The sequence below is a fragment of the Melozone crissalis genome, unplaced genomic scaffold (genome assembly GCF_028551555.1).
Source record: "Melozone crissalis strain CALT ecotype California unplaced genomic scaffold, PUWL_Pcris_2 ptg000042l_1, whole genome shotgun sequence".
Taxonomy (NCBI): Eukaryota; Metazoa; Chordata; class Aves; order Passeriformes; family Passerellidae; genus Melozone; species Melozone crissalis.
Window position 1 is genome coordinate 30,806,068 of NW_026535820.1, and position 24,457 is coordinate 30,830,524.

Here is a 24,457-nt window from a genome sequence, read left to right on the forward strand (position 1 = left end):
CCATTTCCTCTCTGTGTTAGGCTGCCTCACAATAAATGCCTGTGGCCTCTTCTGCTTCCTGAGGATTTCCAATTGGGAGGATCCTTGAAAATTTCCCTAATGCTGGGAAAGACAGTGGAGTGCTTTTTGTACCACTTGGAAAGGGAGAAACATTCAAGCAAAGGGAATATTCAAGGCAACTTTCCATTCCCTTGTGCTTTGCTGGGAAGGTTAGAGGTAGCAGAAGAATGGATTTGTCTCCATGTAGTGAACACACATCTGTGTTTACTCTCCCAGTTCCACTGCTGCTGCAGAACACACATGTTTTCCCAGTGGCTTCCAAGCTCAGCGTGTCCTGTGCCATCAGCACAGGGAGGTGCAAGGAATGGGGATGTGGGAGGGGCAAGTGCTTCACTACCAGGCATGGAACTAGCACATGCAGTGTCTTCTTCAACAGCAGCAAAAAGGTCACTCCTTGTAGACAAGTCTTACTTCCCATGATAGTGCAGCGTTGTGGAATGCTCATCCATATTGAATTAATTAGGAAATTGGGAGTTTATTTAGTTGCAGAAATTGAAAGGAGATTTTTTTAGTTAAACTCATATGTCCCTGTCTTGTTTTTATGTACCATTTAGTTCCTTACTAGTTCTCAAAATGAGTCCAAACAAATTTTTGAAAGACTTAAGATGTTTGTTTTGATGCTTCTGAAAATAAAACAGCCAGATTTTGGAGATCAGAGTCATGAGTGGACTGTGACATTGCTTGCAGGGTTGATTTGCTGCTGGTTTTGCCACTTCAAGAATACAGAAAGTAGTGCTTAGGGAAAGCACTTGAAATGTGAGAGGCAAAATCTTGACCTTTCCTGCCACTTAAAGCAGCTCTGTTGGGTTGTTTGCTGTTCCCATTATTTGTATTTAGTAATTCCAGGGTTCTCAGATGATCATAGCTGTACTTCTCTGGTTTTGCTGCAAAACAGATTTGTTATTTGGAAGCTGAAAAATGTAAGAAAAGAAAGGAGAAAATGGAGAAAAAAGAGAAACTTTTAACTGGAGTTGAGTGGATGGGCAGAAGAAAGATGTATAGTTTTGTCAGAGTTTCTACTGGAATGAATGTTTAGAGAGGGGGAAAAAAAGAAAAACTCAAAGCCATCCAGTCTCAAGTAGCTTTAACTTTGAAGCAAAATGATAAAACAGTTGTTTATAATTTAGATTTTTGTGAGATCTTAACCTCACAAGTTCTTCCTTCATGTGTGAAGATTTAGTACAGCAAAGGAGGTGAATCTCTAATGTATGAAAGCGATTGTGATTCATCTTACTTATTTCTGCTTCAAAGCCATTTTTTTTCCTTAACAAAGAAACATGCTTGCTTTTAAACTTAAGCTTAGAAAAGAGATAAAAAAGGACAAATGAAGACTTAACACTTTTTTTTTTTTTTTTTTTAAGAGTTAGGAGGGTAAAACACAAAATAAACCAGAGCTCAGTCTTACAGTTAATGCTGGTACCAGAAGGTGTTACAATAACAGCTATAAGAATATCCTGTACCTTGAGGACCTTATTACACCCTCAACACTTCTGTACATATTTCGTTAATTTTTAGGAACTTGCCGCTGTTTCAGATGCAAATTATTTTCTCTTTATGAGGTAGATCTTCTCATTTGCTGTAGATCATTGGATCCTGGAATTAGCTCCCCTTCAGGAGATCCTCTTGCTTTTGATACTTTCATGTTTATCCCTGCTACCTGGTGGCCTACAGTATCAATGAACAGTGGTTTCTCATTTCTGCTAAAATGCATCATTCGCTTTTATTTTGTGTTTCGGTTGAGACGCCAGTGATAAGGGGTTTGTGATAAGGGGTTTGTCACAAAGACCAACCCAGATGAAGGCGTGTGCCCCCCTGCCTTCTGTGAGATGTTCCAGCTCAGCAAGCTCGCTACAGAACATACCAAAGTTGGAAATCTGATAAATCATTTTGCTAATTTAGTCTAGAACTGTTCTTCATAGAAAATCTGTTGCAAATTTGACTGGCAACAAAGCAGTCATTACCAGGTGGGCTCCTTTCACATCAGTATTAGATTGCTACAGCAGGTGTCAATAAAATATTAACTGTTATCTTTGATAACAAAAATAACAGGGTTCAGGAATGGAAAGTTAGAAGTTTCATGGCTCTGTCAAAGCATGGTTCATATGAAACCCACTTTCCTGACTTAATGAGAGTTTGATATTAATAGCAACTTGTAAGAGTATTGAAGCATAGAAAATTTGTATTCCGCATCAGAAGAGAAGCTGGGTTTACTCTTGAGTTATAGTGGCAACTAGGAGATTCCTTGATTTGAGTTGTTTCAAATTACAACCCCTGTTATTTTGTGTCCTGATCCTTAGCACTACCCAGAGTACAAATGGGTTGGGTCTTGGGGAGTCCTCTGTAGTCATCTAAAAGGTTTCCATGTAGCATTTGAATTAAAAGAAGTCTCTTTACTGGTAATAGAGTTTTTCCACATCAAAGCCAGGTACAGGAGCTAGACCACATGAGAAGTCCTCCCAGGAGACTGCTTGTTTCAGCTTCAGGAGGCTGCAGAGTCATCAGCTCATCTTCACAGGGCCTTTGTGATTGGGAGGTCTTTCAAAGCCAGCCTAGTTTGTATGCTTGAGGTCACCCATATTCAAAATGTGGGCATTGAAATCAAAGATGGGGGGCAAGTTTGTTGTTTTCAGACATTGAGCAAAAGTCTGTGTTTGGTTCCTAAAATGGAACACCTGATTCTGTATTTACAGTCTCTGCTTTTAGAAGTGCTAGACTGAATGAATTATAAAAGGCTCTGTTAGCCTGTTGGAGCTCTATTTCTAAATCTCTAAGTCCCAAATCCAGGTTTTTCTCCAAATAGGGAAACAACTGTCTGTTGAAAATACTTTCTCTTCAGGTCACCACCTGATCAGGATTTATTTTTTGTGTGTTTTGTTGCTTGTCTGACTGACCTCTATTCTCTCAAGCCCAAGGCATTTGATTCCTGGCCTCATGCATTGCAGCATCCAGTTTGTCACTGGTGTTTTTGGTTATTTTGCATTTGATGTAATGCATCAGCTGGCCTGACTACTAGAGGGGGAATTCCAGTGGCAATTCTGTCGTCTGCACTGAGTTCTGGTTGGCACATAAAAATTATATGTCTTAATTCTGAATTATTATCACTGGAGCAAACATGCTTAGATTACTGTATAACAGAGAGGGTTTTTTCTTCTGTCAGGTGTCTGCTGGAGTACCACCAGAAGGGGATCAGAATGGCCTCATGGGGAGAGTGGATGAAGGTGTGGATGAATTTTTTACTAAGAAAGTGACAAAAATGGATTCAAAGTAAGTTTAAAAAAATTTTTAGAAGTTATTTTTTAAAAAAGTCTATCTTGATAACTGAGCAAGCAGCACTTTCAAGCTGTATTTGACAGCTGTTCCCAATATCCAGGGTTGCTGTTGTCGAAGTCAGAAAATACGTTAGTAGTCGAGACATTGTAAATTCAATTACCTGCCCTTAAAAGTGGCTACTTTGAAATGAATTGCTTTACTATACCATGTTGAGGGGATTAATGACTAGTGTATATTTTTATATTTCAGTTGACTTCATTTTACCCTTCAGTGAAGCTCATTAGAGCTGAAGGGGAGCTTTATATTGGTTGAGAGTCTCCCCAGTGCTCATTGTACACATGGTGTTTCTCTTTAGTGAGGAGTGCTGTTGGGTACAGCGTTTTCATAGATGACAGTAGATTTATGCTGGTTTTGAAATATGTTAAAGATGTGTTTCACCAATTTGTAGTATTCCAGGTTTAAGCAAAACATTAATATGAAAGATATCTCCTTCTTTATATAAGGGTTATATATATATAGAGTTTATGCAGTTGCTTTGGAGCTGGGTGTATATTTACAGACCCATGCATGTAGAGGTTCTTGAATTCACTCATGTTTGTGCACGTGCACACACAGAGTGTTTCCATAACTAAATGAGAAAGCAGGGGTGATTTCCAGGCAACTTGGAATGACCCTTTCTGTGTTTTCCATTAAGGAAAAGAGTAAGTGTGACTGGTTGATAGCTGTGCTGGGAAAAGCAAATGTTCCAAAGTCACTATGAGTTATAGATACCTGTAATGACGTGTGAAGCCATGTGTGATATACTGTGTGGAGGCATGAAATTATGGTAGCTTTGAAAAATGTCCTAAGCAGGTCAAGATCAGAGTGCTCACAGGCTTCATTCTCCTGAGCTTGCTTTGGGTGCCTGCCAGCTGCTCATTTCAGATCTCCCTGTGAACTTGCACATCCCTGTTTACCCATCCATAGCCATGCTCTTTGCTGAGGATCTTTATTTGGGACACCAGTGGCTCTCTTTCCAGTTTAGGTGCTTTTATGTGAATATGTATGTGCTCAGCTTTGCCCTTAAGTGTGAATACTCTGCTCAGAAGATGCCTCTAGAAAATCTCAGTGGCAGGTGGGCTCTTTAGGGATTGGTTTTGGTTTTTCTTTTGGGTTTTGGGTCTTCGTTTTTTTTATTTTTTTTTTTTTTTAAGATGAGCATCTGCACTATAAAAGTGACCTCTGCATTTCTTACTGAGAAAAAGTGGCTGTGCTAGCTAGTTCCTATTTCAAGGAGGGCCCTTAAGGAACAAGATCTCCCAAAAGCTGTGTTAAACATGTGCCTAGATCAGTTCTTCTCCTTTTACTAATAGACAGGTGCAAATCACAGGCAGCGCATTCTGGAAACAGAGCAGAGTGAAATTGTATGTTGTGGTGGGTTGACCCTGTGCCCACCATCACTGCTCTGTCACTCCCCTCCTGCTGGATAGAGGAGAGAAAATATAATGAGAGGCTTTTGGGTTGAGATAAGGGCAGGGAGAAATGTCTTGCCAGTTAATGTCATGGACAAAACAGACTTGACTTGGAGGAAAATAAATTTAATATATTACAAATCAAATCAGACTATGATAATGAGAAATAAACCATATCTTTAAAATATCTCTCCCCACCACTCCCTCTTTCCAGGGCTCAACTTCACTCCTGATTTTCTCTACCCTCTCCTCCCCAGTGGCACAGGGGACAGGGAATGGTGGCTGAAATCAGTTCATCACACATTTTCTGCTGCTCCTTCCTCTTCAGCAGGAGGACTCCTTACACAGAAGCCACTCCTGTGCACGCCCTGCTACCAAAACCTGGCCAAGCAAACCCAGTATCTATGTGTGTAGACAGCTTGGTTAGAGCTGGCTGGTGTTAGAAACAGCTGGATGCCCAGTGCAGATGAAACAACTGCACAAAGCAGCACAAGAATCCTGAAGGATATGATCAATGCTAGTTGTCCTGTTTTTAATATAGATTCACCAGGTAATGATTTGGCCTAGGGCAACATATGGATCGTATGAAAGATGAGCTTTGCCTGGAAGAAGTCATTTGATACTATTTTAAAAAGGGAGAAGGGGAGTGGAGAAAAGTTTCAAATGTCTGTGTCTTTTTTAGGAGACCATCAACTAAAAGTTCAGACAGCAGCGAGCACAGTGAAGCAGGTGATGAAAAGAAGAAAAGGGACTCGAGGAAGAGTGGTTTCCTTAACTTAATCAAATCAAGAGGCTCCAAATCCGAACGCCCCCAGACTGTGTCGGTGGCTGAGGAGCCCTCCTCACCCAAGGTTGCTACAAAAAGCCCAGCTTTAGACACAAGCAAGAAGGAGGCAAAGCCTGTGGAGCAGAACGGTGGCGCAGAGCGATCCGAGGAATTAAAGACTCCAGACTCCCTGGAGGAGGTGCAGACAGATGATGTGGCAAAAGCTGAGAGGGGTGACAGCAAGGGAAGCCCCCAGGGAGGCCGGAGGTACGGTGTGCAAGTGATGGGCAGCGGACTGCTCGCAGAAATGAAAGCCAAGCAGGAGAAGAGAGCTGCCTCTGCTCAAAAGGTGAAGGCAATTTGATTTCTTTTGAGTTGTTAAAAAGAGAGCCAAACTGTGTGTCTTCAGGAGAGGTGGTTTGGGACTGCAAGGGTTGGTGGCTGGGGCTTGACACATCAGTCCTGCTTTCCAGCAGGGATTGTGGTGTTCCTGCAAGAGGACTGCTCTCTGCTGTGGTGGTTGAACACAAACAGCCTGGCCAAGGCACAGGCTGCACATGTGGTGCAGGAGTTGCACCCTTAATCCTGCGCTTTCGCTCCCCTTGGGGAGGGAGTGACACCTGCCCTTGCACTTGGTGTCAGACCATCACAAACACAGAAGAGGACATGTAATTGTTTGCACATAATCACAGAATAACTTAGGGCCAACTGGTAAGCCCAGCTCAGTATCTCCATCCACTCTGTATGAGATGTGTGGCTTGTTCACAGTGCATACTGGAATTGCTTCAGAAAAGGTAAAAGTAGGACAGGCTTCCTACTGTGTGCCCCTTGCACACAAATACCTCAGGTATGTGGCAAACTACAGTGGTGACTGGCTGTACTCTTCTCTTTCAGAAAATTATGTAGACAGATGAAGAGGTGTTCTTATATATTCCATGCAGAGAAGTAAATCTGGCTACCAGCCACTATTTACAATATTTGGCATATACTTTTCTTGTTGCACTTTTTGATTTTTATGTCCTTTTGTACCACACCGAATTATTTTTATGCCTTTGATTTATGTATTTCAAATACTATCAATGAAAGAAAATGACCTGTTAAAAAATTATTTCCATGTGTCTGTCCAGATTCTCTTTGCTCTCTGTAATTTTCTCTTCTGTGAAGTGCTGATCCTGGGCGGGAACTCTGCTTCATTCTGCAAATGTACAGAGTGGAAAATCCTTGTGTTCCTCCAAAGTATTCTGTGCTGGCCTATTTTGCCTGATGTCCATTTGCCATTGGTCTTCCCCATTATTATCCTCTGCTTCCTGCCAGCTGCCACTGGCATATTTCACAAGTACCAAAGAATCAGCCTTTTTGCACTTCTCTCCTCCTCTTCCATGTGCAGGGCACTCAGATGTTCTCCATTTGCCATCACTGTCCCCTGTCATCTAAAAGGTGTTATCTTACAACAAAGCTCATCCCATGCTTTGTTGTGTTTTCCTTCCTTTGACACGTACAGAGTAGTCTTGCTGTGGCCAAGCAAGGCACCCAAAGTCCATTTTTACCTTTTTTTCATAGCCTTACAGTGCTTGAGTCTTGTCACAAGCAGATTCAAATTGATGAAGTTGTGTACGGATCATTAAAGGGATCCTCAGTGCAGAAATGATTTTTCTAAAGAATGACCAATTCCTTCCTTTCTCCTTGGTATTAAGTAATGCCCATGAATAGTCTCATTGACTTCTAAAGCACCAAGTTTTCAAATAAAATGCCATATGATTTTAAATAAGAGTATTATGCCCTGCCTGTAATTTATAAAATACCAAGCTGTTCCCGATTATATGAATTTTTACAAGTGCATAATTGTGTATGCTTCGTGGTCTTTGGGTTCTTAACATTTCTTATGTACAAGTCAAATCTGAGTCAAGTGAGTCAAATCTGGAAGGACATGACTGAGGTAGAATATTAGCATGTGTAATTTTTTTATAAGTGGGGAAAGTAAAAGTCCTCTTCAGTTGGTGAGCTTTCATAACATTAATTGGAAACTTTAATTTCATCCTTCAGAAGTAAAAGTTGTTGATGCCTATTCCAAGGTTTTGGAGTGGGTTTTTTTTACCACACTTAACCTATTTACTGACTGGAAAGGTTAGTCCTCTTATTTCAGGTTTAAATGACAAGAAAATAAAGTTATCTATCTTATTTTTTGTACAGTTTTATATTTATGGAATGCAAAACTACATACAGATACAGATACATGAGTGACAATAAAACTGAACTGAAATAGGAATCTGTACACAGCAGAGTACTGAGTTATCTATCCTTAATGTTTCTCAGAGGACACAAATTTGAACTGCTGTTCAAAAGCATTTTTCACATACTTCATCCATCACAATACCAAATAATTAAGTTTGCACTTTTTTTCACGATACTCATGAAGGTGGGAATCATACAGTATCCTGACACCTGAGCTGCAGAAGACAGCATCCCACTGCTACATTGTTTAGGATGGTTATCATATCAAGTTCTGTAACATCTTCAAATTTATCAGAATTTCAGTATGATAGAAAATTGTGTTTTCCTGTAAGGTACAGATGGCTGCTTATAATCTAAGCTATTTTACATGAAAACAAAGCCAGAAGGAATTTACTATTTCATTCAAACCCTACCACAGTCTTGTTACAGATAAAAGTGATGAGCAGGTGCAGAGTAGATAGAAAGATGGTAAATGCATTTCTGTTTTCTTGTGCTTAGAATACAACGAGGGAATTGGCACTAATGGTAGAGTCAAGTGTTAGGAGATCAGTGTTGCCTCAGGGCACACATAAATAGATCTTTTAGCTCCATCTAGTGTTACACACTGGATTTTTAAATACCTGAGCAAGGCCCAAGAGGAAACCATCACTCATGGCCTGTTTATTCCCTCTCAGTGTCATCCAGCTCTGGAGTGTTTCCCAGCCTTGCACAAATTCCTATTAAAAATACAGCCTGGGCATTATTTATCTACATGATGAATTCACCTGCATTGATCTGACTTCTCAGGGTAAATTTTTGCTGCCAGTATTTAGTGTTGTTTGGGGACCACAAGCTGTTTGTAATGTGTGTACAGTAGGTAGCCAAACATGCTGACATCCTAATTGCATATTTAAGTACTACACTAATAGGTGCCAGCAGTGGCTTTTCTGCTTGTCTTGGTACATGGTCATATTTCCCCATTTGTCCCATAACTAGAGAGGGAGGAAGGAACTACAGTGAAATTAGTTTCATGCAGTCATGCTACTCTCCTAAGTCATTTACTGTACTTAAGTGTTATGCATTCTTTCTTCAGTATTTGCATAAGAAAATTAGTTTCTCAGTGAAAGTGAGAATTCAAGAGAATTTACATTCCATGAAAAGATTGTTGCAAAAAAAGGTAGTTTTTCCCAGGTACAGAAGAAAAATCCAGCAGAAGAAGAGTGGTATTCCCTTAAAAAATATATATAGCCAAGACACTCTTATAGAAAAACATGTAGCCGTAGGAGGTGAACAGGTGAGAATTTAGCCAAAATATCAGTGTCAGTCAAGAAATGGGAACAAAAACTGAGTTTCTGCCCAGTGGCACAAAGCCCTAATGTTTCTGTCTTTGGAAGTGACTTTGTTTTGTCCATATGGACACCGTAGCTAAATAATCTGGCCCTACAAGTCACAGCATTTCTAGAGTTCATCTGCCCAGAAGACTTCATTGTATCAGGGTAATTTTACAGCACAGGAAGCTTAATGGTTATTTTAATAGCACCCTCCTTAATGCAGTGTGCCATTCTAAGTGTTCACCTGTTCTTAGAGGAGGTGCTGGGAGATAGCATCACCCTGCCAGGTATTACACAGGTATAGCAAACACTCAGCATCTCCATTCTCTTTGTTGTATCGAAGAGAGGCTTTGTTTTAGGAGCTGTGAAATTATATGAGCAAAGTGGAGGTATCAGTAAATCTGTAAGGCCAGCTACACTGTCCTCTGCATCACTCCCCAAAATCATCTTCTCTTGAAGTGCATGAGAAAGGCACACAGCCAGCACAGATATTTAAAGATCGTTTCTTGATGCTTGTATTTGAAATACTGATTTCACTCTAAACACATCAGTTTTTCTGTAGTAGGCATGTACTTCTGCTACTTGTAACCATTTTCTTCCTTCCTGTGTTTCCTGTTGCCCCATTTTAAACTATATGCTATACATAGCAGTCTTCCAGGTCATAACCCCCAAAAGGCAGTGATCATGTTTGTACAGTGTGGCACATGTTTGAGATTTGTAAATGTGATGAGAGGGACAGTCAGAGTTGGTGTTGGAGCAGTAGCAGTGACCTGAACACATCAGTGTTACTTATGCATGGGTATATAACCAAATGCAAAGCTCACCAGAACAAATAATTTGCTTTAAGTCATTTGCCACACTGACTGTCTTGAAATAGCAAATAAAGATCAAGATTGAAGCTGCCTGGCTGCAGAAGTCTATGCCTACTTTTATAGTTAAAAAAAAAAAAAACAAACCAAAAAAAACAACTCACTTCTGTCCCTAGTCTTATCTTTCTAAGGCTTTCTTTCTTAGTATATCCTGCACCTACTTCTCTGTGCTTTTTTTGAATCCTCTCATTTGTCCTTCTCACTAAGCTTTGGTAGCAGGTAAGGCAGTAAAAGGAGGCTGGTTCTCTTACAGTGCTGCATATCTAAACTTCTCCTGATAAATCCATGGGTTTCAACCTCACTTAGCTATAACATGACAAAAGCCTCTAGAGTTTGGGGTTTTTTTTGAGACCAAGATGTTAGGAAACCTATTATTTACAATAGAAGAGAGGCAAAATATCAGCACATAAACCAGAAGTCCCTTTTCTTTTGAGGTGCTGAGCACCCAGCAGTGCTGGTGATGAGTAGCTTTAAAAACTTTTCAGTAAATAAGGTCTGTAGGTTTTTAGAGGAATCCTGTAAATATGAGAGCAGTGCTACTTCTGTAGTTGCAGTTTTATCTAAAATAAGAAGTTATTCTTCTGTGTAGAAGAGCATAAGATCAATTCAGTAGTCATATTCAAAATCTAGATCTTCAGAAAAAGGTTTTAATTTCAAACAAGAAGTTTTTAGATGCAGAGCTATGCTAGGAGACCTGTTACATAGGAGGCAGTGTGTCATTGCAGTTCTGATAGGCATGTGGCAGTGTTAGGTGCAAATCAAGGTAGTTTCCTTCCCACTAAGATCTCCAAAATCTGAAACACAGAGAGAGAGACCGCACCATTTCTTGTTGCCACTGATTTCTCTGCCTCGTGGCTTCCAAATTAGAGGGTTTTTCTTAACAGGATTACTGAGTTGTATTAATTGCAGATATGTTACTAATCTGAGAGCTTTTCTCACTCTTTCAGAAACTTGGGAATGACACAATTCCCAGAGAGTCTTTTGACACTACAACAAGCTCAGAACGACTGGATGGAAGTGGTACAGGTACAGTATAAGTTTCCTGGTATAAACTTCCTAGAAAACACAAAATGCCTGATGTCCAAAATCTCACTTCCCTCTTCAGATTGAATGTCTGCAATTGGTTAAGCAAAGTAGGAGTTTACACTATGTGAAGAGCATTAGAAACAAGCTCACTTTTTGTGCTATGGATGGAACCTCTCATGAAGTCAGCTCTGGGGCTGAGTTTATGGCTCACATGTTTACTCTTGTTGCACAGGAGGGAAAGTACTTGGTGCAGGTGGCTGGGGCACCTTTGGAAGGAGGCTGGCTTTTAATGGGATCAGCAAAGCTGAAGCTCAACCCAAAAGCCAGCAGAAATGCCTGTGCACAAAGAAGTGGAAGTGCTCAATATATCTGAGGATGGAATATGACCAGTTTTCAAGCTTTAAGTCTGCTCATACTAACTTGAGTGGTGCTGACTTTCAGCTGGCTGCAGTGCTGTCGGTCTGTCAGCAGTCCTGACTCATAGTCAATGGCAGCTGGCTCTTCCCAGGATTTAACCAGTCTGATTGAAGCCAGGGCTGTCTGCAAAGCTCTGGAGGCCCCTGGACACTGCTCATGTGCACAAAGCAGCTCTCCATTGTGTACAAAATGGTGTTCAGCCTTGCAGTGCTTACAGCACCAATTCCCTCTGCACCTCATCTTTCCATGCCCTTGTCAAGCCACAGTCCTGGGCCCTGACATGGCACACTGCAGCCAGCCAAGGACAAGGCTGACAGACTGGTTTGCATGTATACTTTAGGGACTCGCCAGTGAAGGTTTCAAAAGGGATTCAGCTCTGGTGGTTTGTGTTTACTACATGAAAGGAGTGGTCTGAACTAGGAAATCCAGGTCTGATTTCTCAGCAGCAGTGGTATCCTGCAAGCCTGGCACACAAGATTGCAAAAACATACAGAAAAAAGGCTGGGAAAACAGGCTGAAATCAAAATCCAAATGTGGCCATCTTGATTGAGCACTTCAAATACCAATTTTGAAGTTTTATGTCTTTCTAAAGCTTTTAAAAAAATAGTATTCAAGGCATGCCATATTCTATAAATCAATGCTTTTAAAGCCTGCTTGTCTTTTGAGGAGGACCTTGCGTGTCCCCTGAAGACAGCATACTGAAGTCAGAGGAGCAAGGATAGTCTGCACTTTGGGCATTGGAGTAGCTGGGGGTGTGTGACCTCAACTTGTCTCTGGTCATTTTTTCTGTATATGACACATTTCACCCCCACCACACTGCACTGTGCTTGCCCCTTCCTTTCGGCCTCCAGCTGTCAATTGTTTCCTTACCAGTCTTGCTTGAGAGCTCCCCAAGGCTCCTTTTCATTGTTGCAGCTACAGTTAGTCTTTGGCTTAGGCTAATTTATTTTAAATTACTGTGCTCTAATAATGTTAGAAGGCCTGAGGTCAGGAAGAAAAGAAAGAAAGTTAATGGAAAATTGCTGAATATTGTTACAGGAGAACTAAGCTAGTGGTTCTGAAGGAGAATAAGTTTTGGGGGTTTTATTCCTTGCTTTGTGTGTGGATGTTGCCTGCTTCTTTTGTATGCACACACACACAGGTGCAGGTGGTTTCCCGCTGTTTCTCTTGCTGCAAGGAGGTATTTCACGTGTGCAGACACAAACTTTCCCTGTCACACACTCACACTCATCTCTATGCACCATACAGCTGTCTGCTCTGCCAGAGTTTAACTCCAGCTGGGCCGGAAAACAGCTACATAGGCTGGAAAAACATACTGGAGATTGGCTTGCAGCAAACTGTATAAACACTCTCCCTCCCTTCCTCCCACTGCCATTAAAATGTCTCTGCTCAGCACTTCCATGTTCTGAGGCTTTCTGGATGGGAATAGCAGGTAGGTAGGTCAAGTCAGCATCTGTGAGCACACACTTGGTTTTGCCAAGTACCAAGGCTACCTGTCTGCATTTCAGTTAGTCTGAAATTCTCTTCTGAGATTCAAGATGTGAAAACTGTTTGAAGTCCAGGCTAAGAAACAAGTTCCAAGATTATCATTGAAACTGCTAGATATAAACTTTCTACCTCCTGAAGGCTGCAGAGTAGGAAAGTAGAGCAGGCTTTTTGCTTGTTAGCAACCTGGAGTCCAGCAGGCTTTCTACCAGCTTGCACAGCTAGATGGGACTGACTTACTGCTTGCAAGTCACTGTAAATTGATCTCTAAATACTTTGGTCTTTCTTTGGGATAAACATCATGTTGGTAAACTTACTAATGTGTGGAAACTGTAAGCCATGTACAGTGTTATTAGACAAATCAAAATACTGTATAAAGAATACTTTGATCTGGGCTGAGTTTCAAAATCTCTTCTAGAGCTTGCTAAAAGCAACAAATAAAAAGATGTAGCCTGCTGGTCATACACTTGGGATTTATTTTCTGGGCTAGGATTTCTCTGCTGATCTTGGAAACCCAACCTTTTGTCTGTAGAGACACAAAACCGTCAGGAGCAGCTTTTTCCACTGATCCATCACTGTTTCCTCAGCAGGTAGGCTGTGCCATCTGCTCCTAGAAATATGAAGGCGGAATAAGGTCCAGCTAGCCATCATCTCAAATATATTAAAAAGAGGGGCATACAATTGCTGTCTTGGGCAATTGAATCACAAATCTTAGCACATGTCAAAATTAGCAGGTTTAGAGGTTTTGCTTGCAGTGATTTTGAATAAGACATAGGGGATGCTCTTCCACATAGCAGTGCATGTGTTAGCTTGTGGTGGTGTTTTCCACACCATAGCTGTGCATGGACCCTTCCGTGCTGCAGCAGACTTTATTTTATGTGTCTGTTTATTTCAGTGCCTAAACAGCAGCAGACCCTTCCAGAGTGTCGGTTTGCATCGAATAAAGGCGACTCCATCTCGGTGTCATCAGAAAAAAATTCAAAAGCTGAACCAAAGGCAGAAGCTGGTGCAAAGGCAAGAAGTTCTTCCAATACACCAACCAGTCCAAAGCCCCCACTGCAGTCAACAAAGCCCAGCCTGGCAGGACGACCCACAGTGCCACAGAAACCACGCTCTGCCTCTCGTACTGGTGAGAAGCTCTTCTGGGCAGTTGTATCCTCAGCTCTGGGTGCTGTTCGTGCAGGCTGTGGTGGAGACAGCCATTGCCACATCTGGAACAGATGTTAAAAGGAGAGGGACAGGTTCTTCATTGCCATGCTCTTGACTCACATCCTTCTTTTCCACCTCCTTTTGCCCTAATTCAAATAAACTTACTAAAATGGTTTAATCTGTGATCCTCAAGAGTAAAGTGTGAGAAGCAGTAGTGGCAGTGACAGAGCTGTTTTTGGGTTAGCCTGCTATCACAGAAGATGTGAGCACAGAAAGCTACTTCAGCATCAAAGCCCTATTGTAGTAGGGCTGACAAACTGACAAAAATAAATGTGTTTTCTCTAAAAACCTGGCTCTATATACTAAAGTTCTTGGGGTTTTGGGGCAGGCTGCCCTTAGCCCCTCAAGTAAGTGCCTGTTTCTTAATAACTTGTACAAACTAGCTGTCTCTTACTTTTTCCTTGTTTAGCCTTTGTTTATTTCCTTATTGCTTTTGACTGAAAATAATTGCTGCTGGGCTTTTATAACCCTGCAAGACTGCCTTCTGCCCAGATATTATCCTAAGGGTTCCAATAGTGGGAAATGTTTCAGCACATCTCCCATGCATTTGTCTGTCTGCTGTTTAATAGGCCAGTGCCACAACCTCCTCTTCCCAAAGTACAGCCACTGCAATTGAGGAGAATTAAAAGCTAGTTACAGACTTGCCAAGTATCCACAGCAAATACAGCTCATTAACTGCCAGGGAGTGAAAAATATGAGCATGGCCATCTGCAAGAGCTTGCAGCCCTCTTGACTTTTCCCATAACCACTGTTGACCTTAGAATGATGTAATTTCTGATAAGGATGAGGAATCAAAGGGATGTTACGGCCTCCTCCCTGCCCTTGATGTGAAACCTGAGCCTTCCTTAGTCTCTGCACTCCAGTAGGCAGAAGGTTGTTCACATACAAAATCGCCTTCAGATTTTAGGTGGATTTACATTTATTTTATTGACCATTTTAGAAACAGTCATCAAAGTGAGGGATGTCAGGTAAGATGCTCATGAAGATGAATGCAACAGGGAGGGCATGGATTATTTACAGGTGCTCAGTGTGTAAAATAGGCAGTCAGAAAGACCTGAGCTGTCTGTTTCTGCCAGCTCCTATTTCCTGCAGAGAGAGCATACTGTGGATTTAACACAAGGGAGTAATTAATATTTACCCATAATCCAGCTCTTTGGTTGATAGTAAAAGCAGCACAGCTCTGTTGCAGTCTAACTTCTGTCCTAGTACTTGTAGTAACCCACTGCCTAAGGAAGCCCAGGCAACATGATGAAGAAAACCAAGCAATCATCCTTTCTGTGTTCTTGCTCTCGCTGTTGTTTCCAGCACTGTGGCCACACAAATAGTAGCAAATTTTTTGCTAAGTAATCTGAGTGCAAAGGAGCACAGCTCAGATGTCCACAAATTGTCAAAGACTGAAAGTCTGTATTTAGCTATGTTTGCCAGTCACTGTGCTCCTCCTTGTGTTGATATTGAGCTTTCCTGAGCAAGTGGCCTCACAGGCATATCAAATGCATGGAGAAGGTCCAAGAGTTATTGTATCTGGTCATACCAAATTGCATTTGGGAAGCTCATGACTTTCCTGTGCTGAGAGTGAAACAGTTGACTCTTTGTGGTCTCTCCTTAGCAGAGATAAGTTTTGATTAATTTCTAATATGCAACTGAATTAACTGTTTTTACAAATGCATAATACAGATGATACTCTGACTTCCTTTTGTTCTTCTGTCAATGCCAACCTATCTTCCTAGGTCCTCTGTTCTGTACACATGCCACTGTTTACTTCTTGAAAAGCAAACTTAAAAGCAGTTTAAAAATCTACTGTGGCTGTACTTCCCTACTGTCCAAATGAGGCCTGTGGAGTGTAAGACTGAAAAGGTCTTCCTCCAAGGACTGTAAAATGGTAGTTAGCTTGCCTTACGTAATCCAAATGCAGCCTTTTAGAGAAACTAGATATCCAGATGGTTTTAAACTATGGATTTAAGTTTCAGGTTTTCTCACAGTCCAGAAGATAGAAGTATTTTTTTTCTTTTTAGCAACTCTTTATGGATGCCCTTGTGTTATGCTCTGGGAAGTTATTCATGGAAGCAGAGTTCTGTAATGCTTTTGATGTTTTTTTTTCCCCTGGTTCACTTTTAGACCTTATCATTGTGAAACAGCACATCTAAATTGATGAGTTTATTATGTCTCAGAACAACAAAAATATAACTAGAACAAATATTTCCAGAAATCCAATTTTTTTTCAGCTGTTCATACAAATTGCTACTTATATCTTGCAGGTAAATCACATGGTCACATTAGATTTCTATTTGTACTACAATAGCAGCACACATGAAAAATGCTGAAATTGAGAATTTCTATTTAACTGCTAAAAGTCTTTCACCTGGACTGAGGTCCATACAATTTGTTCTCACATTGTAATGTAAATTCCTGAATCCTTCTTTTTCTGACACGGGTTCTGTGGGTTTTTTTGTTTGTGTATTGTGTTGAGGTTTGGTCTATCATAAACAACTGTTTCTGTGAGCTTTAGTGTAGATACAATTTTTCCTTCTCACCCTTTTGTTTGTGGTACTCCACAGAGGATGCTCCAGAGTCTCCCTCCGGCCCCAGTTCCCCAAAAGTTGCCCTACTTCCACCAGTGCTGAAGAAAGTTCCTTCTGATAAAGAAAAGGATGGTCAGAGCAGCCCCTCAGTCAGATCATTTTCTCAAGAAGGTAGGAGTATTTGTGTAACCTGCTGTCTTCTAGTGAAGTTTGATGTTTCAATATCTCCTAATTTGTTTTCTCCTGGAAGGGAAGAGGGTTATGCATTTGATGGTGCAAAAAGCAAGGAAAATGTATCTGGTCACCTATTCAGCATCTTGTCCACCTACCTTTGATCAAATCAAATAAACCATTAATCCCTGGGTACTAATAACGTAACTGAACAATTAAGGGATTCATGTGTACATTTATGGTTGGTTTGGTCTGAACGAAGATGTTCAGACCAATAATGTGAAATTTCATGCAATAGTGTGAAATGCAGCTCTGTGATTCAGCATGTTTCCAGGGGAGCAGCCACAACTTGGTTCCTTGCAGCCAGCCCACTGCTCTCTTTGTTTTCCTTTCTGTTGGTCTCTGCACGTGACTGAGTTTGCCTCCCCATCTTTGGGCAAGAGTCTCTGTGTGCCAGGGCAAGGCTTGGTACCTGCTATCTTTTATACACAGCAGTAGGCTGCTCTCTTCTCTTTGCTGATTTTCATGTGTGCACTGAATTTCTACTTTTGCTGATGCATTTTCATGCCCTGAGTTGATTCTTAGAAGAGCTCAAGCTTCCTCTCATAGCATAGGGTACGTGGAGAAGTAGTCACAGGAATGTTGCTCAGTATGGTGTTAGCTGGCACAAGTGATGATGTTTGAAATCTGGGGGTGAGATGTCTTCCTGCCTGGGTCTCTCCTCAAGAAAGACATCTAAGGTGATTCCCATCACTTAAGCTGTGAAACAAAGGGGTGCCCTTTCACACTCTGACAGCAGATTTTCACAGCATAAAATGGGAAAAACTGAGTTGAGGTAGCTACATAATGCTGGGTTGTGAAGACTGAGAAGTTGTGCTGCCTACAGAGCCCACTGTCATCATTCAGATGATCCAGATTGCCAAAAGCAACAGAAGTCAGGCATTGTGCTTTCTTACTTCTTGCTCCTTTAAGCCTGTCCAGTCAAACACAGAATTTTCTATTTGGCTCTATATGCCACTGTACATATTTTATCAATAATAGTTTAGATTTGCCAGGTCCTTGAGGAGCTGCTGGGCTTTGCATGAAGTTGTTTGGGAAAGAGTAAATTCTGTTTATTTAATTTTTATTCCTTTTCATGTTTTCTTTTTTATTCATTGCTGTCTTACTTCCTCATTTAGCCATTCCTCTGTCCTTGCTTTCTGCCTCTCTTCAGGCTAGCACATTCAATTTATTTCTGCAACTGGTAAATCACTGCAAATCTGTCCGAGTTAGTAAGAAAACTAAATCTCCTGTGAAATAAAGGTACAAATTAGATGATACTTGATTGTAAAATAGCTTTATGTTGATGATTTTAACTGTACTTCACGGAACAATCTGAAAACACACCTCTTTCCACGGTGAGGCTGTTACCAACACCTCAAGATATCTGGATTATATTTAAACAAGCAACTGGCATACTGATTACTGCTCTCTGAATAATTGATTAAATAGGTTGAATAAGTGAAAATTTTCATATTACCTTCTGTATTTGGGCCTGCATAACAGCTTAGGAGTATAAACAAATCCTTTTCCTTGCTAGAGCAAACAGGAAATTGTCAAAAAAGAGACGCAGCTCTTGACTGTGCCAAGCCATCTGGCAGCGTGAGAACCACTCCGGGGCAGTATTCTACCAGTGCAGAAGAGGAAGCTAATGTGCTTGGGCAGAGGATGGCACAGCCAACTTCTGGTTAGAAGTTTTCATTTTTCATCAAGGTGGTGCTTGATAACTGGCACTAACAATTGTTAAGAAATGGTAATAGCAAAGAAACCACAGAAGGGTTTGGGTTTGTCATCTGTCATTATGAGAAAGGTAAAAATCTCATGGGATTCTAATCATATTTCTGCCCTCATGGGATTTACATGGCATGAAAAAATTTACAGATAAAACATGTTTTGTGCATTGTTCCTTTGTGCCAACTCCAGTGACCAGTCCCATCTAGCACATGCAGCCCCTCTGCAGAAGAGCACTCACTGCTATCTGTGACTGCTCAGTGCAGCAGCACTGGCACACTGCAGGTAGGCTGGCTGCTGCTTGCTGTGCTTGCACACCTGTCATTTCTAAGATCATGCACTTCAGTGTTTCAAGAAACATTTCAGCTTGAATATTGTTAGTGCCAGTTTCAGCGCATCACTCACAAAACCATTTGAGAACTGGGTAAATCAGATTATTTATTCTTACTTTGATTTTCAGTTGCAAAAGCAAAGAAAAATACCACCTAAAGAATCCAAGCCCAGCACTGTTAGTTGAAGGAGCAGCTTTTACTCACAGTGAGCTCATTCAGTAGGCTATTAAAATGTTCTTTTCTTTTATGTGCTTTTAAAATATAAAAGTTCCTGTTCTCAAATGGTACATATTTATGTTTCTTTACATCTTAAATGGTTAGTTTGAACAGTTGTTCAAAATTTCTTTTTTTCTAAAGTATTTTAATTGTGTATTTGAACATCTTATGCAATTCCATTTACCCGCAGTTTTTCTAAGACATCACATAACCTTTCCTCAGGCCAAAATTTATCCTTTTTGTATTATAAAATCAAACTTAGTCCATCCAAACTGGGAATCTCCCTTCCCTATCATAATCAAATTGTTGTATTTTAGTTCATTCTGAGATACCTCTCTGACAAAGTTTTGTAAGCTGGGCTCCTGCTGTAGACTGCTGCAGGTCACCTGTGTTGTACGGTTTCATCAAGGCAAGGGTAAGCTCTTCTGACAGAAGCCTGCTTGCATTATGTGGACTTAAATGCCTGATACATCTTTCAGTCATTTATGAGGCAAACTACTTACCTATATTTATCAGATCATAAACTAAAATGGCTGCTGCAGGATGTGTTTTGTGTTTTGTTTGAAGTCAGTGAAGGCCAGATAAAGGCCAGGTAATTATTAGGAGGTACTGGTATCAAGGATGACTCAAAAAATTTCCAGGCACCTATTTCTTTGAAAACCAGTGGTGTTTTGGAAGGTAGAAATGCCTGAATATTTTTACAGGATAATCCTCTCCAATTCTGTGAAATGGCTTTAAACACTTTTCTCAAAATCCCTTCCTGTTTCCCAGCTCGTAATGCCAGGATAAGAATGCAGAGTGTGTGTAGCTGCTGGCCCTACAGCATTTTTGGCTAGCACAAATGAGAAAACTGGTATTTTGGATTCAGGAGAACTATTTGGCTGCCTTGAGATCCCTCTCTGTACTTCCCACATTCCTGGCAGTCCGTGACACAACCTGCCACACTTTGAAATGGTGGCAGAGATGGTCAGTGGCAGGCTGCTGCTGGGGCTGGAGCTGCATGCTGGGGACAGGGTAGGCTGTTCCCTGCAGGTGGGGGGAGGCTACAGGTGACTGGTACATGGGGAAGGAGAGGTGGTGCTGCATGGCCACAGCAGCTCCTGGTGCCTTGTCAAGAGAGGTATTCACAAAAGTGGTCAGGAACAAGGATCAGTGTGAACCAAAGCCGACCATCCCTACCCGAAATGGTGGAGCAAAGAAGGTCTTGTAAAGACAACATTTAATTTTGTGGGAGTGAAGTGAGGTGACTTGCAGCAAGATCACATTTAAGGGCCACTGTGTGTTTGAAGTTTCACTTCAAGTGCAAGTATGAGATTTGTAATGCTATCAGTCCTTGGGTAAGGTCACCCTGGTTGACGTGTACAACAATCTTGTTACCACAGCAGTTGTAGGCCACTGGTTAGGTCAGGAATCTTAATAAGGTTTTACAACCTTCTTTTCCAATTTATTTTGAAGCTTGTAGATTTGGAGAAAGCCCTGGCTTTATGGAGATTTCAGAGTGCTGGGTGAACAAAATATGTACTGTTGCATTTAAATCATGAGAAGTGAATATGGCCTCCTGCTTACCCCATTGCCAAGCAAAGCAAGGTGCAGAGCCATGGGTGTCCTTCTTATCAAGGGACAGGGAGGACATTGGGACCTGGAAGTGTAGAGGAGCAGGGAGAAGAAGTTTGGGTAACTTGGATGCTGAGATGAACATCTGTCCTGTTTAAAGCTGCTGAGTCAAAAAGGAGAACACAGATGTGTCCTGCTGGGGAGACAGGCCTGCCTGAGATGTGCTTCACTGGTCTGAGGGATGCCCAGCTGGCACATCCATCAACCTAAGCCGTCAGGAGTGCACTGTATGAGATCCATCCCAGCATGAAAAAAAAAATGCTGTGTTGGTTTGGAAGTGGTGTGATAAGAAGAAAATTTCCAGGCCATTTCTAACTGTAATGTTTATCCATGTCACAGTGAAATACTGAGTGTCATGTTTCAAGTTTGCCTGCTTGCCAGCCAACCAACCAGTGGAATAAAGCTTGCTCAGACTCTCTCTTCTCACCTTTTTCTGGAGTGAAGAATCAACGGGCCTGTGCTACTCCTCCTAGTGCAAATTAATTCAGTGGTATCAGGAGCAGCTCCCATGTGCATTAATGACTTTTTTAATTGGTTTTTTTTTTTCTTCTTCCTTTCTCTTCTGCAATCATTAGTAAATCCTGTTTCTGTTTTATGCAGCTGCAAAAAGAAGCCCTGGGCAGCAGTCTCATGAGTTCCAGGAACTGAAGCAGAGGTCCTTAAGTAAAGACGGCCATCAGGGAAGCAAGTCCAGTGACTCTGGAGAAGAAGCAGATAAAGATTTTATTTTTATTTAGCAATCAGTACAAGTGCTTTGTAGCGCAAGAGCTTTTCATAACAATCAGGGTTCAGCAATCAACAGCCCTTTTAGTCAGCTGCTCTTTCATCACAGGTACATTTCTCTGCAGAAAACCTGATCTTCCAATCATGACTTACAGTACACCTGGCATTGATTCGGTCCCTAATTTCTGGTGTGTACAGTGCAAGGCATTCCTTTCCATGCCTTTGCCTAAAGCCAGCTATACTTTCATGTATTCTACTTGAATTTCTCTGAAGCAGCTACAAGGAGTGCCCTGCATTAGGGCATTTAGAAAGCAAAGCAAATTAACTGGACACTGTCTTACACTAATACACTGTACAGCAGGTAATGTGTTGTACTGCTGAATGTAAATGTGTCAGATCTGCACGTGACTTACCTATAAATATATTCTTGCGGTATGCAATTGCACATTGTAATTATATTAAAAGAGCACACTAATAAAATAATTTGTATAGATTATATATATTAAATGCTTGGGTATGGTTTTTACATTCTCCCATAGGGAGCTTCTTTCTTCCTGTTCTCCTACTGTACATAAAGCTCCAACGCTTACATTTGTGTACTGTCAGAAAGCACAACAGAGAAGAATTTGGATTATGTATAACCATGGTATGCTTCCACATTCGTATATTAATGTATATAGTTGATTGGAATGAGAGCAATTGAAATTTTATTAATATTGGTGTTTTCTGGAGGCCTTCCTTGGTTCTGTCTGCATATTAGCTTCATTTCAATGTGTAATTCTATGAGAAACATAGTTCAACATCTGTAAAAACATGTCAGCTTTTGAGGGAGGGGATGCAAATTTCACGGTGACCCACTTACATTGAAGGTTGAAGGGATTTTATTCATATGTATATTTGTAACAATAAAAAATGATTTTACAACTGAAATACTAGTCTTCATTTTTACAGAACTGTTTGTGGTCTGATGGTCTCTGATCTTCAAATGCTGGCATTGGGTCACATAGGCAAAGTGTGCAGTTAAGACAAAACCTGTTTAATTTTTCTGCTTCTAGTAAAGTGTCTATTCCAGCTGAAAAGGACTCATGCACATCATAAAAATACTGAAGGAAGATCACTATTCTCCTCAATTGGAATCTTCAGAAAAATAACCTTTCTTTGAGCCAGAAACACCTATTATTTAAATTCTCAACTTTGGCCCAAAAGAACAAAACGAAACAGGTTTAATAACTCTGTCCCATGAGCCATTTCTCTAGACCTTTTGTGCCTTCTTGACAAGACAAAAATGCTCAGATACCTGCCTGTCTGATGACTTTAAATCTCATCCCTGTGCACATGCAAGAAAATCTTCTGAAAGATAAAAGAAACAATTACAAAGACTCTGCAAAGAAGATATGATCAAATGAAATGCAATTGAAAAAAAACAAAAAAAAAGGCAAAATATTGGAAAATTTAGTGACTGCAAGAAAATGCTCTGGGAGGAAATCGGGTGCAGTGCAAAGGACTAAAAGAGGCCAAAACTAACCTCACAGATGTTGTAAAAGCAAGGGGAAAAATCAAGGAGGAGGACACAAGTTGAAGTGGAACATATGAGGGACATGGCATGGCATGCCATCAAGTGCTGGGACATTGCACCAAAGCTTACCCAATTGATCCCCATTGAAATCACAAGATTTTGTTTCCCTTCCCAAAAAGGATATGAAAACTTGCGAATCTCAAAAGAAAGACTTACAAACACTCAGAAAAAAAGATTACTGAAATGAAATGCAATTGAAAAAAACCCAAAAAAAAGTGAAAATCAGGAGATTTGGTGAAGGGAAGGGAAACAAAATCTTGTGATTTCAATGGGGATCACTTGGGCAAGGTTTTGGTACATATCACAGCACTTGATGGCATGCCATGCCTTTTGATGGCATTCACTTTGGCAAAGATTTTTTTTTTTTTTTTAAGTGTCCATGCCATGTCTCTCAGATCTTCCACTTCAAGTTGTGTCCTCCTCCTTTATTTTTCCCCTGCTTTTGCAACATCTGTGAGCTTTGTTTTGGCCTCTTTTGGTCCATTGCACTCCATTGGTCCTGATATAAACCCGGTCCATTTTCTTGTAGTCACTAAATTTCCCAAATTACCCAAATTTCTTATTTTCTCCTCCTCCAATTGAAATTCCTTTGATGGTATCTCCATTCCAGCATGTTTGGAAGTCTTTTTCTCCTTTGGTCTTCAGCGGGGATCAATTTTGGCAAGCTTTGGTGCATGTGCCTGCACTTGATGGCATATGGCCTGCCTTTTGATGGCTTTTGATGGCTTTGGCTCTTTTTTTACTTTGCACTGCACCTGATTTCCTCCCAGAGCATTTTTTTTGTAGTCACAAAATTATCCAATTTTTTTTTTTTCCCTGGCTTTCAGTTCCTTTGATGGTATCTCCATTGCAGAGTGTTCCTAAGCCCTTCTTTTCTGTTTTGGACTTCAGCGGGGATTAATTTTGGCAAGCTTTGGTCCATGTCCCAGTGTCCCAGCGCTTGATGGCAAGCTATGCCTTTTGATGGCTTTGACTTTGGGAAAGGTTTTTATTTTTTTTTTAAGCATCTATGCCGTGTCCCTTATATCTTCCCCTACAAGTTGTGTCCTCCTCCTTGAATTTTTCCCCTGCTTTTGCAACATCTATGAGCTTAGTTTTGGCCTCTTTTGGTCCTTTGCACTGCTCCTGATTTCCTCCCAGAGCATTTTCTTGTAGTCACAAAATCTCCCGAATTTTGGGTTTTTTGGGATTTTCTTCAATTGCATTTCATTTGACCATGTCTCCTTTCCTGAGTGTTTGTAAGTTTTTCTTTTGAGATGTACAAGATTTCAACGGGGATTAATTGGGCAAGCTTGTTGCATGTCCCTGGTCTCGAAGGCATACCATGCCTTTTGGTGCCTTTCAGGACCAGAAGAGGCCAAACTAAGCTCACAGATGTTGCAAAAGCAGGAGAAAAATTCAAGGAGGAGGACACAACTTGCAATGGAAGATATGAGGGACA

At 40.9% G+C, this 24,457-nt stretch overlaps 1 protein-coding gene across 6 annotated transcripts in view; it reads left to right on the forward strand.

Annotated features, from left to right (window-relative positions):
- The window catches only part of CARMIL1 (capping protein regulator and myosin 1 linker 1), a 189,972-nt gene extending 167,602 nt beyond the window's left edge, over nucleotides 1-22,370 (forward strand). For 4 of the 6 annotated variants that reach the window (XM_054284676.1, XM_054284678.1, XM_054284677.1 and 1 more), the window contains 7 exons: nucleotides 3,218-3,324; nucleotides 5,464-5,896; nucleotides 10,906-10,984; nucleotides 13,782-14,015; nucleotides 16,651-16,785; nucleotides 18,365-18,511; nucleotides 21,318-22,370. In XM_054284676.1, coding sequence (XP_054140651.1) covers nucleotides 3,218-3,324; nucleotides 5,464-5,896; nucleotides 10,906-10,984; nucleotides 13,782-14,015; nucleotides 16,651-16,785; nucleotides 18,365-18,511; nucleotides 21,318-21,454 — 1,272 coding nt within the window. In that variant the 3' untranslated portion in view covers nucleotides 21,455-22,370. The remainder of the gene's footprint in view (nucleotides 1-3,217; nucleotides 3,325-5,463; nucleotides 5,897-10,905; nucleotides 10,985-13,781; nucleotides 14,016-16,650; nucleotides 16,786-18,364; nucleotides 18,512-21,317) is intronic. The other 2 variants (XM_054284680.1, XM_054284681.1) reach the window with 1 other exon arrangement.
- The last annotated feature ends 2,087 nt before the right edge of the window (nucleotides 22,371-24,457 follow it).